A 15,924-nucleotide genomic window follows, 5' to 3' on the forward strand; every position below is an offset into this window, starting at 1 on the left:
AACTTTGTTTAGAAGCGTGCGGGATCAAAAACCTACATCCTGTAGCGTCTTAAAAGGACTCCGTGGGCCAGTTTGTGCAATAGTATCTGGGAAGCATAAACAAACATATCAGGAACTAGAAATCAGGTCCACAGGCTTCGCAGCGGTCCAACATCTCCCAGCTGCATCTTCTTCTTCTTCTCGTAGGCTCAACAACCGTTGTCGGTCAAGGCCTGCCTTTACCACTTGTGGGCTTGGCTTTCAGTGACTAAATGATTTCCCCCCATAGCAGGATAGTCAGTCCTACGTATGGCGGCACGGTCTATTTAGGGATTGAACCCAGGACGGGCATGTTGTTAAGTCGTACGAGTTGACGACTGTACTACGAGATCGGGTCCCAGCTGCATACCATCGACATTTTCTGGACCAGCATGATGCAAATGCTCCACTCCAACAATTTTGTCGTGAACACTGAAAAGGAACTGATAAAAATCGAGGTGGATCTTGAAAACACGTCATAAAAATTCCGGATAACTGAGGAAAGGTAGCTCCCATAGTCGTAAATTTATTTTTTCAAGAAAGCTTAAACTATTAATTTTCCAAGGATGTTTATGGAAATAAACTATGTCTTTTAGTTTTGTTTTGCTACAGCCAGCTTAAAAAGCCTTTTTTATTGAAAATGCAAATATTTCTAAATAAAAATGCTCAAAAACTGACAGAAAAAAAGTTTTTTAAAACGTTTTAAAAGCGATTGTTTTGCAAACGTTTAAAATCCGTAACTGTATTTAATATAAAGTGATAAAAATAATTATGCGAGGTAAAAACGGACCATGTCCAACTAAAAACCCATAGTGCAAACCAATCGGCGCAAACCGTTGTTAAAAAGGCCTTTTCATGTCGTAACGCTTTGTAACGGCTTATGGCAGAGGGCGGCAACTCGCGTTATGTTGGATATTGCAAAAAGGAAAAAAAAATATTAAAAAGAAATTTGATTTAGCGGACCATGTGAGATAAAAGCTTATTTTCATCTGTAAAAGCATTTAAATTAGTAATATAAAAAAACAAGCGTGCCTCGATTATAACTCGCACTATCCCCCAAATGACCCGGAAGGTCACAAAACCCCACCAAAGCCGTATATAGGTTAACCACCCAAATCAAAATACAGAACAATCTTTCCACCTCACCCCTACACAGCCTAGTCCCCATCAAATAACAACCCCACCATTCAGAGAATAATTATTTTTCCGTTTGCTGCCATTTCAGGGAAAGGGGATGTGTGAGGACCATAGCGGGTCACAGAAAAAAATATAACAAAAAAAGTACCACATCGCAGCATAGGAATTTAATTGTTTCCACCGGAGGCACGTTCACAAATCCGAAGCGTGTATCGTCCGGCTTGCTTGCTTAGCTGTCCGAATCCGAAACTCCCGCAAACGGTGGTCACTCACGAAAGATTCAGCTTTGCTGGACCGGTGTTTGTGTGTGTATGCGTTTGCTGATTTGTTTTTTCCTTGGCATAGTTGGGACTGCGCCCCTTTGTTTTTTGCCCCATTCTTGGTAGGCAATAAGAAGCCCTCAGCAAACTTAGCGGTGACTTCATTTCGATGCTGCCTTATGCTGTGCCTGCTGTGTTTCCTTCGCAGGAAGGAGGGTTTGTTTTCTTCCTCCCTGCTTGCTAGTACGCCTTTTTTGGCTTATTTTGACAGCGAAGTCAAAGAACAAAAGCACACTCTTTGCCGTGCGCACCCTTGTCTTGCAAGAAATGTTCGGGCCCGAGAAGAAAAAGCCCCCCTCCCGAAAACCATCATGTTGCAGGCTCGTTTTCGCTGTGTATTTGTGTGGCAGTACCCCCTCCCCCCCATATTGGATGTTGGGTTGGATTTCTCTTCTGCTCTTTTCTCTCTGATTCTTGACTGCCAACTTCAGACTCAGCCCTAAGATCTTTTTCTGGTGCTCTTTTCGTTCAGTTCTTGCTACGTTCTTCCGTCAGCTCCGGGGAGCAGCTCAAGCATAAAGAAAACATAAAGTTTCATGCGGTCATACCGAAGCGGATTGTATCAGAGCTGACCCAAAACCGGCTAGATGGAGGTTTGGTCCCCCCGCGAAGGTCCAAACTTGGTAATGGACGAAAAATGAATTGTTGTTGGTCACCGTGTTTGGGGCGTTTGTCATGTAACGAGTACACACTAACACACCTACAGAAAGTCATGGCAAAGCCATCTCGAGCCCAACACTCCCGTGGTAAGGCCTCCACAGTGCTGGGTGGCACACACAAGGGAACGTTTTTCTTAACACGCCGGAGCATCTCGCCAGCAAACCAGTTTTTTGTCGGGCTCTCGGGTTCCTCTACAAGGCTCCACCGGTCGGGAAAGGTTAGTCCCGCTCATGTTTATCGCCCGAACGGGGCAAAAGTACACAATGAAGACGAAGGATTGGCCTCCAAAGACGAAGGGGTTGGTGTGGAGATGGGTGACGATCTGATCATAAATCGAGCCTGCTGATCGAAAGATCACCGGGAGGCTGTGTGGTAAGCCAGCGCCGTGTTGCCGTGCTTTCGGCCGGCCGTTGGCATTGTACTGTTTTATTTTTCTCTTCTTTTACTCTCTCTCTCCCTGAGTCTTTGTGTTCCTTTTACTGCTGACTTGACTTAACTCTGCTCGAGTGAAGAAACACGAACCTCGTGTTGCATCTCAACCCGATCTCAGCTTGCATATTATTTGGAGTTGGCCTCTGGTTGTGCGCTCGTGTTCGTATGTGTGTGTGTGCGCGAACGCGGGCCTGAACGATGTGCCTTTCCCCGTTTTGTGTCCGTCATTCGCGTTTGAGCTGCTGCACCCTGACTGGACCCGCAAGCCCGCAGGCAATTCCGAGGTTGTGTGTAGTCGTGATGCTACAGTAACTGTTGTATGGCAACGATTGCAAATCAGTACAGCAGCAGTTAAAAAAAGCGTTCGAAGCAGTAAACTTAAGAGCAAAATGCATATCAATAGCCTTGCTAATTCGATTACTATTTAGAAAAAGTAATAAAAAAGAAATTTTTAACTTTATAAGGGACAAACGATGCGAATAAGGTAAAATGCAATTAACGATGCAAACTAAAACATTTAGAAATAATAGAAAGAATAGAACATTTTAGGTACAAACATAATAGATGCTAACGATGATAAGACAAAAAAGGTAATAATATGTGTTAGTAAATTGCATTTGCCATTTTATTCCTGTATGCTATCTACCGTCTGCCCAAGCGTTCTTAACCCCCCGAGCACAGTAACGCTCTCGCTTGTCCAACGTCACGTCACACCGTTACGCTTGGCCGGGCAGCGTTTGAGCCCCGCGCCGTACACAGAGCCGCTTTGCCGGTGTGTGTAGGTCGTACCTGTTGGTACGCAGCGGTGGAGCAGGCATGGCGAACGCGGTACAACAAGCAGGGGAAGCGCGGTTAACGCAGCTCACGCTACGCGAGAGAGAACAAAGCGAACGATAATGACGAAAGCAGGTGGGCAGCAGCATAGACTGTCTCTGTAGTGGTGAGGTCCATCAGCCCCGCACTGCAAAGCCTTTTTCCTCCTTCTTCCCCAAAAACTGTACATTCGCTCCCGCTGGAAGGGAGGTTGCTTTTTTGTTCGTCGTTATTATTATTATTATTAGTCGCCCTGTATGCATCGAATTATGTTTCGCTTTTGGCGCGACAGCGGCGACGTCATCGAGAAACCGCTCGGACCCGGTACACTGGAAGCATGATCTAATGCTCCATACATTTGTGCCAACAGGCGCCGTTGTTTTTTTGTTTGTTACTGGTCGTCGCTTGCAATACCTCCACCGGCAAGCGGACGAAAAGGACATTTAGCTGGACATTTAGCAATTGAGTCACTTCGTTTGCCTCCTCTCGCCGTCTTGATGTTAAGCGTCGTCGTCGTCAAATGCCCTCTCCGAAAAGGGAAAGCAAAAACCCTCTCTAACGTCGTGGGGTAATGTGTATTGATTTTTTCGGGCGCGAAACAACCCCCGTAAGCCTCACGCCCGAAGTATGCCCTTGCCGGCAAACCGTCACTCCCCTTCCCTTTCCCTCCCAGCTAGGTGCGTTGTTAGGTGAGTCGGCTTTTTGGGGTCGCTGGAAACCGAAAAAAACCGCTCATAACCGTTGGATTCAAACTGCTAGCGGGCGCAACCGCGCAACCACCCCGCATGAGTCAGCGGGCGGGCAAAAAATGAGACCGCAAAGAAACCGCACACAATGAAATGGTTGCTTAGGTGTGTGTGTGTGTTTGAGGTGTTTGTGAATGTTTGAAGGGGATGAGAGGAGAGCAATTGGAGCCAACGCTATGGGAGCACCTCGTTTTTTGTTACCTAGCCAAGTGTGCGTTTGTGTGCGAGAGACCCAGAGTGGAGTGTCGTACGGGGTGTCAAACTCGCCTCGAATGCACTTTACTTGGGTTTCTGTTTTTTAAAGAAAACACTCACTACAAGCGAAAACAAAGCTTCGCAGTAATGATGAATATGAAGTGTTTCAGCTTTTAAAAACCCTATCATATTTTTGTAAATTTGTGTTCAACTAGGGGGATTCATTACAAAATTCATCATGAAAAAGATTAGCGTAGAAAAAAATCGTTCTATTTTCCTCATTAAATCTCGTAAATAATAATAAATAACAATAATAATAACAATAATAATCATAAATAATAATAATATTAATAAATAATAATTAACTATTATTTATCATATAAAAATGCATAAGGTCTTCTTTAGGTTTATGATTTGCACAAAAATGCAGTATGCTTCCAAATTACGAGGTTCTAGATATACACAGATTCGAAGCTATGTGGTCTTCTAAAATTAATCTTTATTCTATCTATCAAATTTAATTTAATCATTTAATCTATCAAATCACTACAATTTGCCAGAAGAAATATCAAATGGAAAGTAAAATATTTTTCTGACAAAGGTTTTAAACCACATAAAAGCCATGCATATGATAATTTCTACATTAATCCTATTAATAAATGGTAGGATCGAATATAAGGAAATATAAAGTGTAAAAACGAACCAAATTGAATCAAAAATACCCATTGGATCAAGCATCACATATTTTTGCCGGAATTAAAAAGTTTTTTGTATTTCAGGTAATATTTGAACTTTAACTGAGTAAAAAAATACTAAAATAGAAACTTAATTTTTTATGTCTATTCCGAACTGAGTAACAAAAATCAAACAAAAAGTTGACTTTTAAACCTTTTTTGGGCTAAATTTACCAAAAACTAACTATTTTTATTTGCTGGCTGGTGTATTTATGTGTTACACTTATTTTGGTACGTTGACATAGTTTATTTATTTGATTATTTTTTCAACAATTTTAAAACTGTTTGACTTAAAAAAACATATAATTTAATTTTGATATTTGTTTAAAATATTTTTAACTATTTCAGATTGTTACGATAAAACTAATATGATTGACGTTCGCTATCTTCACCTAGATATGTATGTATATTGAGTTTTCATAATAAAATTTACATTGCGCAAATTACAATTTTAAGCAATTAAATATTAAATCTTTCGAACGCGTATTATATCCAAGTGAGAACCCTTTCAAGAATAACGTATAAAATAACTATTCAATGTTAAATATACACAAATCTCCCTTCTCCAGTAGCACCTTGTTTCGTGTTCGCCATCCCTGTCGTGAGTCCTAAACTGCACGCTGCGTACACATCGCCACACACACACACACACACGCAGGCAGTGGGGTTGCTTGGGCTCGCTGGTCGACCGATCGACGGCCCTACTTCGCGTTCGTGCCGCTGCGTGCAGTTCATTCCATTGCGCGACGTACTCACGGTCGGTTCGGTTTTGCTGGCTTTCCGCGTTTCTCTCTTTCCTGTTCCGCGCGTGCTGTGCGACCCCGCCCTCCCCCTTAAACGCTGCCCCTTTCGTGTCTCTTCCACATACAAACACACACACACACACACATACACACGCAACGTCCCCAGCCCATCGTTTAGGTGCGGGGTTTACCGTGCCCGTGCGAGCGCGATTCCGACGTTTGGTTGTGTTCCAGTGCGAGTCTCCCGCCGTGTTGGGGTTGAGATTGAGTGAGGTGTGTGGTGTTCAACTTAGCCAGTGATTGTGCGGGATTGTTGTGGATCTCCCTCCCGCTATTGGTGGATACAAGAAAGTTACCCTTTAGAAGTAGGGTTGCATTAGAAGAAAGTGTTGTTCCTGTGCGTTTGGCTTTTATCGTACGATTTTCGGTAGGTGAAATAGAGTTTTGGGAGTGCATACTCTCTCTCTCTGTGTTGTGTTATTAACCATACAATATCGCGATCGCAGTTCAACAAGTGGAACTTCATCTGCGAAGAGAAGAAAAGCCGCATGAGTGAGTGAGTTTTCAGTGCGCGTTAAATCCAGGAACTACAACCGGCAGAACGTTGTTTTGTTTTCTTTTTGCCGCTGCACTTTTCCCGCGAAGCTGCTGTTGTGAACTGTGTTGATGTGAAACTTTCAACTTCGTTCTTCTACCAGCACCAAAAGTGGTCACTTTGCAGCCTTAAACAAACGTAAATAAATAAGCAAAAAAAAGGAAAGGTGCCACACAAAAAGCAAAAACATCATTATCTCTTGCACCGCTTTTTTGGGTGTTGGGGGATGGAAGCAACGAACCTCGGGAATTAAAATTTAGTGTCCAGATTTTTGCCTAGCAGCAGTGTGAGGTTTTGCCTTACTGCTGCTTCTTTTCTTTTTATTTTCCTTCCGTGCTTTAAACGTGAAAATATTTGTTTAGGACCGAAAACTCACTCCAGCACAAAAGTGTCAAAGTGAACCAAACGTAAAAAGGGACGCATTAACCCACTCACTTTCTGGCTCTTGCTCCTTTAAGCAAAGAAGGTGTCGATGGATGCAAAACAGTAGTAATCTGAATAATTTAAATGAATCCTGCCTTCGCAACAACAACACATCCGTCCGTCGAGGGAGAGAAGTGCCTTTTCACTGTTTGTTAATTTATTTTCTTTCGAGCTCAGAAAGTGAAAATGACGTCACGATATCGTTCAACCGTTTATTTTCGCGTGCCTTTTAAAAAGATAAATTAGAAATAAGTTTGGATAGCACAAAAAATTGAATAATTTTATACCAAAGGCTCCTAAAATGTGCAAAAGTGAGCTACGCATGAGCAGTGTGCGCGCGAGTGTTGCTGCACGTGGTGTGCAGTTTCCACGTGGTTTCTGACATAACATCACTGCGATCAACGATCGTGGAAAAAGAGCAAACTAATGAAAAGAGAAAACAGTGACAACTAACTCAAAAGTGATTCTCCATCGAAACTAGAACCAGTTTCTTCTATCATGCCGCTTTTCACTTTTTCCAAGTGCGCTTGAAAACAAAAGCAGCGTCTAATTTAACATCCCTATTCTACCATCCCCTTCTTCTCTGGTTCCTCACAGGCTGAGAGTTTTTGAGTGCTTCAGTGTGTCGGTGTTGTGTGCCCTAAAGCGTGTGTTAGATAATTAATGCAGCCGAAAATGCAAGCCGTCCATTTCCTGCCCCGTTGTGTGCTGCTGCTGTCGGTGTGCGCTGCGTTCACAGGTAATTATTCGGACATTTGTTTTTTCCCCCTTTTCTCGGGGGACCCGCTACAAGATCTCCAGAAAATTCCCCCCAAACGAACAATGATCATGGTTTTCCTCCCCATACAACCCTACACTAGATTACCCCACCTGGGCTAATAGTAGGATCGTTTGGCTATTAATGAAACACTTCCGGGCTCCAAGATAAATTAGTTCGTCGCTCTCTCTGTGATCGTGGACAAAAGCGTCCACGTCCACTTTGTATCCCGTGGTTCGTAGCGTTATCTCGCGATGAAAAATTAGATGGAAATCGAGGCATGTCAAGGTGGTGCATCAGACGAAAAAAGAAAAGACAAAAAAACTGGGAAAGATATAAATGATCTTCCGATAGCGCACTACTTCCCCCAGGGAAGTTTGTCCCTTGAAGATGCAGCTTACTGAAGTTCAATAGTTCTGTATCTATATAAAAGCATTTGATAGGTGAAACCTGTTCTGTCTGTAAGATTCAAGCCGAGTAACAACCGTGCCATGATAACTCAGATCTATTGGGAAGAAGGTGTGAATCATTCTTCTTACTCATCGCACAAACTTCTATTCCGAGAGGAGCTCTAAATCAATCTCTCGCATCGCACCAGTCACCGACATCGCACGTGATATTACAAGTCGTCGTATGTGCTAATGCGTCTGGAAGCTCTGCTAATGGGCGGACAGCAGAGTGACGAACGATCAAGCGACGAACCAAGCAGGCAGGCTAGGCTTGTTGAAGTTAAGATCTCATCGTTGACTTGCCTACTTACTGTTCTGACTTTTACCACCGAGGGTGTACTAGCCTTGTACCTTGGGATGCGGTGTATCGTTTTATGGTCGTGATGTAATGAGTCTCGTTCCCGGTTGCATTACCTGTAAAGCAAAACAGAGAGGGAGAATGTAATTATACTTTGTGAGAGTCGGCATTCTTTCACGTATGACACACAGCATCATCATTGGAGAACTATCTTAGGCTGGTAGTGGCGTGTGTGTGTGTGTAGGGGTATTTTTGGAAATTGATGTACCGCCACGTGGTTGTAAAATCATATGTGGAATGTGGGAGGGTAATCGATCTTTGTTTGAAAGACGCTTCTCTTATAATCATCGTTAATGTTGAGCTTGCAACGAGAGCACTATCGGAGATCGAACGTGAAACCCATAAGGGGCCGCATGTTATTATCATCTGTTCAGTGCACAAACATCCTCCAGAAAGCGAGTAATTGCGGCTTGCAGGAAGTTTAAGTTTGTCATTACGGTTAAAGAGAGACGAACACGGTCGATCACGTACCGGCGATAAAAGTTAATCTAGTTTGGGTTGAGGCGGTAGGCTCGTTTATGGTCGCACATAAACCCAGGGAGACTGTGCTACCGGAACCTTCACAAAGCATGTCGGTAAGGAGTGGCCCATTTGGCCGTTGTTCGATTAGCTCTCTAACCGAGAGAGGTGGAGTAAAAGCTGGTTCCCTTTCGCTACGGGAAATTATCTCCCAACTGGATTGCGCCCCAATGGGAACGAACGAAGGTGTGCTCTGGAGCGCGCACTCACAAGTGATGCAAGCAAATGGGCTTCTAATTTCCTTTCAAGTGGCGGCAGCGTGTTAACTCGATTTGTGGTGTGTGCCCAACCAACGACCGGAGGCCGTTTCACGAGTTAATTTCATGGCCATATGCACCCGCGAACTGCTGCTTCAGAGAGCGTTTTTTCTCTTCTTTATTTTCCGCCAAAGTTTTTCTCCGTCTAGCCGCGGGCCCCCAAACCTTGAGCACAGAGAGAAGACAACCAAAAACAATTTGATTTTCCATCCATATATGCAAACGGCAGCAGGCGCGCGATAATTTTGGCCGCGCAGTGCTTTGTTTTCCCTCCCTTCCTCAAATATTTATTGTTTGTCTTCGAGCGCCAACGGGTGGTTTGCTTTATTTTCGGCATTCATTTCAAGGTTTTGATGAGAAGTTGTTCCACAACAGTAAAAAAAAACGCTCTCGAATGTGCACGAATGTATATCAATACTCTCTTGTTTGGGGTTTGCCTGTTTTTTTGGGGGAGTACGAAGACGCGCGCTATTAAATCCAAAAAAAAAAAAATGGTTCATTTGTTGCAATGAATCACACACCCATAACAAGCTCTGTCACCTTCTGATAATGAAAACATCCAGCAAGCGACACACACCGTTATTATTCGTTTGTGAGAATGTACGAATTGTGCACGTATTGGCATTTTTTTAACTTTTGAAATTATTTTTAGTTGATTTTTAAAAACTACCAAAAATTGCGTGTGCAAACCCCAAAAACAGCTCTGTTTGTGTATCCTTGGAGCAAAGTAATAAACAATAATATTAATACTGCCACCGCTTGTACACAAAAAACACAGTTTTATTGTTGAAGTTGGTTTGTCGTGGCCGTTTTCCGTGCCCGAAATTTTGAATGTTTTGGCAGGCCCTGGGTGGCCTTCCGCCCATGACTGCGTCAAAAATATCTCACACGAGAAGCCAGGGCCATTTCATTCACATACCCACACAACATGCTGACGTGTGCTGACTTCAACTTATCGCCCTACTTCCACCAAAGAAATATGTGGAAAATATGTTCCCCATTGCAAGAAAATGGCAACCATGTGGCGGGTGGAGGGAAATTGCCTTCAAAAACAATCCAGCACGGGTCAGCAGCAGAGCCAAGAATTCAATCATCAACACTAATGCCAGTTTTTCCGCTGTTGTAGGGCGTTGTATGTACCTTCCTCTCGTGAGCTCGAATTTTCCGGCTTTTCTTTCGATCGACACGCACGCGACCCGTGGTGTGGCGCACGGCATGATGAGTCAACTCCCCTACCCGAGTGTGTTTGTATGCACTTGTGCATTTTTGTGTCAGGGTCTTTTTTACCCCCCCCCCCCCCCCTTCATTTCCCCTGACCCAAAGAATGCATTCCAATTCAAATACTGCTCAGTAGCAGCAGTACGGCAGTTCAAGAATGAGTCGCGCACGTGAACGATATTTTTAAATTCATCAGCAAATGCGGCCTGGCTGGCTTGGAGGGAAATTAAACTCCCATACAAAGGCATTCACAATGAACGAAAGAGCCACACACACACACGCATACACATCGCGCCCTTTCAAAACATCTCGTCCGTTAATGCGAGAAAGAGAGACAGCGAAGGCGCGTCGAGCGGCGGCGGCGTGGTCGGTTTAAAAATATCGATGTTTGAGTTTTATGTTCAACAGAACACAGCAGAATGAAGATTTGAATGGGAAAGGGCAAAGCGGGTGTGGCGTGTGTTGCGCGTACACGCCGTAAAAACCGGCTTCACCGTGCGGCGAAGGAAGAGAAAGTTTGCATGCGAAGAAACGAACCGCGCTCGGACCAGCTCGGAAGAAAAGAAAAGAAACTCGAAAAAACGGGTTTCGAGCTGTCCGGCTCGTTGAAGTCGTTTGATCGTCGTCGATCGAGTGTTGCTGCTGCTGCTGCTGCCTGTCCCTTGCTCTCGACCACGACGTGCGCGCGTCTCGTTTCTTTGTGCTTTTCGTTGCGTTCTTCGCAGCTTCATCGTTGGCGCTGACCCAACGGAGGGCAAGCGGCCAACACGAAATAATAGCGCGCAAAGCCCGGCCAAGAACGCCGTACGTGCGGGGCGCGATCGTACGGCAAGATTGAAGACCCCGATGATGAGCGTCGTGATGATGAGAGGGAGGAGAGGTTGATGAAGAAAAAGTACACGTCGAGCGTCGAAAAAGAGATGGAAGTTGAAGAGTTTTTTTTTTTACTTTCAAGATATTGTAAACGGATGGTTCTTCGTAGGCAAGGAAGGGGCCAAAACCGCGAGGGTGGAAGATTTATAAAAAGATAAATAAAATTGGCGCGCCAACCACGAGGCTGTTATACATTTATATATGTGCTTTCCCTTTTCGTTCTCTCTCTCTCTCGAGCTCAAAAACGCAACCATTCCCTGTGTTCCCCTTTTCATTCTAACGCTTCTTTATACCGCGTTTAGCGGTCTTAAAAGAGAAGCTGCTTATAGCAACCTCTCTGACTGTGGTGTTCTTTGGAAGGGAAAGAGGTGAAAATTTAAATATCCACACCACCACCACCTCCACGCACTTGTCCATCGACCGCGGATGATGTTTTGATGAAGACATGGCCCACCGAAACGTGTGTGTGTCTGCTGCGCGTAGGTTGCGCGCTTTGTTCTATATACCCTTTCCTTCCACAAACACCTTGCACCGAGGGATGCGTTCTCTGCTGTTTCCACCACCATCATCATCATCCTCTACTTCTGTTCATCCCCTCATTTTGAGGTTATGTGTCAAACTGTCAGACAGAACCAAAACCGGAACCCGAAAGGAAGGAGGAAGCAGGAGAACGCGCATGGAACAAACACGCACGAAGACGCGTGCAAGACGACGGAACCGGTCCAGAAAAGACAACAAATCTGGTTTGCTGTTGTTGCCCGTCGCGTATCCTTTTTCTCTCTTTCTCTCAATTTCTTTATTCTCTTTCTCTCTCTTGGTTGTTGCGTCTTTGGTAAGAATGGTTTATAACCAAAAAAAAAAAAAGACACCCACTTTAATTTGAAGTCCTACGAAAAAAATCCGTAAAAAAGCAGGAAAGAAGAAGCTGTTCTCTTCTGGAGCAAAGAAAATCATTAAAAATAAATTCAAACGCCTGCCTAGGTCATCGCGGCATCACACACACACACTCGTTAGTTTGAACCAGGAGTTATCTTGGACAGGAAAAGATAGGTCTCAGTAGAATTCGATACAAGGGATGACACTTGTTGGAGAAAAAGTTAAGTTTATTGGGCGCTAAATTCTATCGATTATTCGCTATCCAAAATGCTTGTTTAATGTCGCTCCCAGAAGGTTCATAATTCTCTGAATTGGATTACCGACTTATGCACCTTCCTTTCCTCTCCACTGGTACCACCAGGATAAGTAGTAGCATCGATGAGCAAATTGTAACTCCAATTAGCTTCACGTCAACTTGCTCTTGTGTGTCCTCCATTAAAGCTGTCTTTCCAGGATTGAGGCGCACAGAGCAGCAAAAAAAGGGAGAAAGAGTGAAAGTCCTCCAGAAGTAGGTCGCTCCGACTCTCGCTCGCTGTGTGTCCTGAGACAAAACTTTCTTTTCACTACCGTCTCGGTGGTACCGCTTCCAGGAGGGAGGGATGCGCTCTCTATTTTCAGCAACTAATTAGCCTCCGGCGGCGCTTGGGTAAAAATAATATTAATAATGGACGGGTCAGGATAACACACCCTTCGCGACCAGACACACAGCTGTGTGCGTGTGCAGGGGTAGAGAATCCTGAAAAAAGCGACAGCCCACCGGTCATTAACCCGCGGTGGTAATGAGACGCGACGGATTTGGCAATTAGCTTCATTTTAACGGACCGTTCAACCGAGCCCCGGTTTGTGTGTGTCCTGCTGCCCGTTTCCCGTCTCCATGGTGATGTCCTTTGTGAGTGCACGAGGGTAGAAGCCATAATCCGTGTGGTGTGTAACAAGGGGTGGGCGGTGGTGGCGCCTGCTCGATTTCTGCTCGAAAGCGAATTTGGGGCACAATTTATGGGTAAAGATGAGATTATGCTCTGCCACACGCGCCAGTTGTGTTGGAAATAGAATGAAAATGAAAGAAGGAGAGAGAGAGAGCATCGACCTAGGTCGATTTTGTTGTTCGGTTCGTTATTCTCCCTTGGAAAAAAAACCGTAGGTTAATTATTGGCATTATGTAAATTTGGCAGACTCGACTCGGTTTTGACGGTGGAAAATTGGCCAGTGTTAAGGGCAAAGTACAGCACTGCCTTTAAAGGGCGAATCATCCCGGTTAGAGCAGTGCCTTTGTGAGTGACTGCGGGAAATAAATTTTCCCATTTTTTTTTTTGGGGAAAATGATTCCGTTGACATGTTGAAATGCTGATAAAAAATGCCTTTTGTTTCTTTTTAGTTATGAATATTATTTAATGAAGAGCAACATATGCGCTGCTGTGCTGTGAACCTTTTCCCTTCTACAAATATTTTAATGCGTAGTGATGCGTGTGTGACCCATTATCATTGACACTATCTTATCGGTTACTTATCCAAAGAGGGGTTTCGAGTGCAATGCGTGAGCTTCGCTTTTAGAAATGAAAATGGGAAGTGGTGGACTGGCTTTGGTGTACACGTTCTACCAGATACAGGAATCAAATAGCTTTGCGTGATGCGTACGTGCGCAAGCCTGCCCGAAGCACCCAAAAGGAGTTTTGGATGGTAATTAAGCGAAGGGTTTTGTTGAATGCGACCCGCTAATGCCCTTCGTAGAGTGTGGTGAATGTCAAAGGTGATTGTGTTTATGGAAGTACAATTTTATTACAGAGAAGGAAGCATCTTATAAAGGGCTCAATAAACAAACAAAGCTTTCATCTAGCTTTGATTTGAAATGTTCAGATAGGGGGAAAACCATTTTAAGGAAAAATCAAAACATGGCAATCAGAAGCTAAGTTCGTCTCTTTGAATCACCAATCGCGCGATTAAAAAAAACATTCAGTGAACACGCAAATTACTCAACAAATAACATTCAACCCTTTCGCTGCTTCACATGATGGGAACTCGAACTCATTTTCACAAATGCTTACACACACACACCGCGTGATCGATGGTCGCTTGTTGGCGGCAGCCGCCAGGAAGTGTTAAGTTTTTCCTTCGTCTGTAAATAATTTTCACATGGATGGAGGGTGGGCTCTGAATCCACTCAATGCTGCCACTCAGTCTCTGCCCACACCACCGCCGCCTGTGTTTCTAAGTTGACTGACAGGTGAACACACAGGTTCGCTTTTTTTCGAGTATTATAATCGATGAGAGGCGCAAGTGGCGCGCAAAAACCAACTAGGAAAAACTTATTTTGTTCGTTTTTGTTTTGCTCCTTTCCCCTCGAATTGCATTTTAGAATATTCGTTTATTCGCACTTTTTGCTCCCCTTTTTTGCAAAAAATTAAAATCGCACACTATTACACGGGGAACAGGGGTGGAAGAGCTACTGGCTCTGCTTCATAGTTTTTAGTTATTTACTTCACGTTCCAATGGATATGGGCCACTGAATTTTTCCTGCCCATCAAGTGCGCTGCCTTGCTCGTCTCGTCCCTCCCTCTATTGTTTTGCTGCAAGTGGGCTGTCAGTTTTTTTGTTTTTGTTTGCTGAGCTTCTGGTGCGGAATTCAATTGTACTTTACTTTCATTCTTTCTGTTTTTTTGCGTGTGTGTGTGCCTCGATCAAATCACTTCTCCACTCTCCCCATGCGTTTGCTTTTGGTGAGTCAATTTTCCAATCGCTTTTTACTCCCCTTCCCCTCCGCCTCGATGACTTCCGTATTTTTTTATTATTTTTAGAACGCGAAACATGCCGGTCCAATCTGTGCTGCACTAGTCTCGGCCATTCGAATAAATTCGCAAACTAAAAACAGTGAAAAAACACACAGCAGTGACACAAAATTTCGTTTCCGCTGAAGCGTAGCATGCGTTGTTTTTGTTTGCCTCGTCTGCTCCAAAAGGGAGAGCTGGAGAGATTGTGCGCCTGGGTGTGTGACATCATCATGCACACCCCCCCCCCCCCCCCCCCCCCTTCTAAACGACTGTTGTGCGTGCGTTCGTGTTAAGTACAGATCCGTTACACTTCGGTAAAAAAGGGAGCTGGTGATGATGGCGCTGGCGGCGCTGGCTGGAATGCCTTGTGTGAGTGCGTGTGTGTGACTCAGCATTTAGGTCGCGATGTGTGTCATGATGATTCTAAGTGTGTACTACTGCATGCACATGTCATCGCCTCCGCACACACACACACTCACTCACAGCTAATTAATATTCTTCCGCGGTGTGCATTCGCGCTTCGGTCGCCCGGCTTTGATGAACAATAAGTCATCTCCGCAACCCACCACCACTCCACCCTCTTCAGGAAGAGTACCGTTTTTTTTTATTTTTTATGTCTGCGTATTACGCAAAGAAGATTATGCAAAAAATAAAATGAATAAATGGTTGCGCTTAGAGAGTTTACACTCCGGGTAGAATATGAGGTCAGACCGACGGCGAAAAAAAAGCGAAATGGGGGAGGTGGCACAAAATTTCACTCCCTTTTATGGGAAGGGAATTTGAAACGCAATTAAATGTCTCACCTCATTCGTGATCTATTCTTTAATTGCTTGCTTTGTTTTTGCATTTTTGGACAAGCTAACTACAGGAGACCCCCGACCAAAAAAAAGTCCAGAAGCAAGGAATTCGAAACAGTCGCAATATCTTTCAATACATCAGTTATAATCGGGGTTGAAGAGTTAAAAAAGAATTTGATGTTTTTTAACTGGAATAAATGTAAAGAATGCATTAATACATTTATTATAAAAAAATCATT

General features: G+C 44.1%; 2 protein-coding genes across 6 annotated transcripts in view; one reads left to right on the forward strand and one right to left on the reverse strand.

The window, feature by feature from the left end:
• Positions 1-15,924, reverse strand: part of LOC1275861 (uncharacterized) — a 312,032-nt gene that overhangs the window by 113,321 nt on the left and 182,787 nt on the right. The window lies entirely within an intron of this gene.
• The window catches only part of LOC1268519 (fasciclin-3), a 100,482-nt gene continuing 90,325 nt past the window's right edge, over positions 5,768-15,924 (forward strand). For 2 of the 4 annotated variants that reach the window (XM_061657781.1, XM_061657784.1), the window contains exons 1-2: positions 5,769-6,225; positions 7,414-7,555. In XM_061657781.1, the coding sequence (XP_061513765.1) occupies positions 7,480-7,555 (76 nt within the window). In that variant the 5' untranslated portion in view covers positions 5,769-6,225; positions 7,414-7,479. Of the gene's footprint in view, positions 6,226-7,413; positions 7,556-15,924 lie in introns of all 4 variants that reach the window. The other 2 variants (XM_061657783.1, XM_061657782.1) reach the window with 2 other exon arrangements.

Source organism: Anopheles gambiae, chromosome 3, assembly GCF_943734735.2.
Source record: "Anopheles gambiae chromosome 3, idAnoGambNW_F1_1, whole genome shotgun sequence".
NCBI lineage: Eukaryota > Metazoa > Arthropoda > Insecta > Diptera > Culicidae > Anopheles > Anopheles gambiae.